At 50.5% G+C, this 2641-nt stretch overlaps 1 protein-coding gene across 1 annotated transcript in view; it reads left to right on the forward strand.

Annotated features, from left to right (window-relative positions):
- The first annotated feature begins 1111 nt into the window (after window positions 1-1111).
- The window catches only part of LOC124002292 (brain-enriched guanylate kinase-associated protein-like), an 81432-nt gene continuing 79902 nt past the window's right edge, over window positions 1112-2641 (forward strand). The window contains exon 1 of the mRNA XM_046309675.1: window positions 1112-2457. Within this exon, the coding sequence (XP_046165631.1) occupies window positions 1112-2457 (1346 nt within the window). The remainder of the gene's footprint in view (window positions 2458-2641) is intronic.

Genomic DNA, 2641 nt, shown 5'->3' on the forward strand with positions numbered 1-2641 from the left:
AATGTGTGTTTCTCACTTATCAGTTCAGCTTGTTGAAATATAAAATGTCTGGTGCAGTATCAATTACTCACCATCCCATGTCTTTACCAGTCAACCCATGTCTCTCTAGAGCCATACCTCTGTACTACTTTGCATGGCACTTATTAAAGTGAAAGACAAATGAGGGAAACTAAGGATAAATAGAAAGAACATTTCAAAAAAGAGAAAAAAAGAGTGGAAAACAGACCGTATTCTTCCTCGTTTATATCCTTGTTTTGATGTGGTGATCCATCAATGGGATATAGGTAGTATGAAATAAAATAATGAATTACTACTGGGAGCATTTTTCAATTATAGTGACGTGCCGTACAATGAGCTGTTTTTCTTAAAATACTATTTTGAAAGTCTCAAACTCATTGCATCTCCATTGTAAAAGTTGCATGAGTACCCTCGGGTGGTTAGTTACAACAACACATGGAATATAACACAAAACACTGTGTGGGAACTGTGCCAGTTGAATTTCAAGCACTTAGGTTCTTTGAAAAACTAAAGTTGGCTAAGCTGTGTCCATTGAATAGTCCAACATCAAATAGCACTTACTACAATGGGGTCCAGAATGATTGGAATCCTTGATAAAGATGAGCAAACATTCATCAAATTCATCAAGGGTGCTAATAATTACAGACCCCACTGTATGTGCCACACAAATACAGCCCCCCCCCCCATAATCATTGATTATGGCACTGTAACTTTGTTTTCATGACCACATCCTAGATGTCACGTGGTATCTGTGATCAATGTCTCTGCCCCAACAAGCAAGTGACCTGGAAAGCATGCTGGGTTCTGCTGTTAAACCAATATACGCAGCTGTACATGTTAATCACAAATACTGTTCACAGAGTTGTTGAGTGCTCTCATGCCTTTAGATTATGTCTAGAATGTCAATGGGTCTATAATGAAAGTAGGTCCCCACATCCGTATGACTATGGGTGCTAACCAGCAGGGGGGTTGAAACTCAGTTGTCAGTTATAGGCAGAGAGCATGATGGGAAGCCGACACATCTAGGACGATCAGTGATATAGACGCTGTGGGACGGAAAACCCCATTTGAAATCTGTCCCACCCAGCTCGCCATGGTTCAGTTGCCTGTGCGAGCAATTTCTGATGGTGCAGCTCCAAGCTCCAAGCACCAAATGCAGAACGGAACGGCAAAAGGATCAACGAATGGATCGGCGAAGACGGGTCGCGGGACAATGGCCAACTGGACCACCGGTGCCCCGCAGCGGAAAAATCATCCCCGGCCCCAGACGGCCCGGACAACCTCCCTCACCCGGCAGGAGTGCAGTTCCTGCTCTTCCATCGCCTCCTGTCCCATCTTCTCCGGAAGGCATACTGACCAAGAGGAGGATCCACCTCCACGCTGCCCCTCCAGCATCTCCTCCCCCAGCCTCCACAAATCCATCTCCAATTCCAGCCAAAGTCCCAAGGGCTCTCTACCCAGTCTTTACTCATATGGCCCCAGCCCCAAGGGCTCTCTACCCAGCCTCCAAGGCTCCTTACCCAGCTTGAAGGGATCCATCTCTGGGTTGAGGCGCTCTTTGGCGAGTCTGGATCGCTCCAGCCCGGGCCCGCGTAGCTCCAGCCTGGGCCCGCGTAGCTCCAGCCCCAGCCCTAGCCCCAGCTTGCGCAGCTCCAGTCCCAGCTTGCGCAGCTCTAGCCCCAGTCTTCAGAGCACATCTAGCTCCAGCGTGTGCAGCGGAAGCTCCAGCGAGGATGACAGCTGGGATACCAACAGCTGGAGTTCCGGTGCCACTTGCCTGCTACGCACCTCCATAAAGCAGCACAGCGACGAGGTGTTCCGTGCCCGTGCCAGCTCCCCTGGTCCTGGTGGCAGGGCCAATGAGGCCACCGCCAGTGACAAGTCTACAGAAAATGTCTACCAGACCTTGGGGAACTGCGAGGGTGATAGCGGAATGGATAGAGCCGAAAGCCAGGAGGAGGCGGCGCAAGTGTTGAAAGTAAAGTGGGATTCAACCCAAAGCCTGTCGTCATCCAACAACCAGGGCCAAAGCAAGATTGTAACCTTCTCAGCACAGCAGGAGCAGAAACTGGAGGAGCGTCTCAAGTTCTCCCAGTTCCTAGATGAGGTCACAAACAGGGTACTGGTTCCAGGGAGTCCATGGGAGTCCTCCAACCCAATCCGACAGAGAACACTAGCTGCAGCTGCAGCCTCCTGGTACAGCCCAATGTCTTCCTCTCTACAGCCCATTCAGGAACTACAAGAACCGAAGGTGGACTGTTTCCAATTGGAGCACCAGTGGAGCAAGTACAGCATTCCCAGCTGTAAGGTGCTGGACCCTGGAGAAGGCCTGAGGAAAGTGGGCCAGGTGGAAAGCTGTTTCCACTCGGAGCTGGCGTCCGTAGGGAGAACCTATCTGGAGACAGACATCGACATTGTTAGGAGACAGGATGATCTAGAGTTTAATGGCACCCTGGAGAGAGGGAGGGAGAGCCCTTGGGACAGAGAACGAGGGAGGGAAAGGGAGAGAAGAACTATGCATGGCAGTCCTGAAACTCCTCGAGTGAGCTTCGAGGGACCGAGAAGCCCAAGTCCATGTCCTGTCTGGTCCTGGCCCCAAGGCTTTTCCAAATACCCCAACAGG

Source organism: Oncorhynchus gorbuscha, linkage group LG17, assembly GCF_021184085.1.
Source record: "Oncorhynchus gorbuscha isolate QuinsamMale2020 ecotype Even-year linkage group LG17, OgorEven_v1.0, whole genome shotgun sequence".
Lineage (NCBI taxonomy): Eukaryota > Metazoa > Chordata > Actinopteri > Salmoniformes > Salmonidae > Oncorhynchus > Oncorhynchus gorbuscha.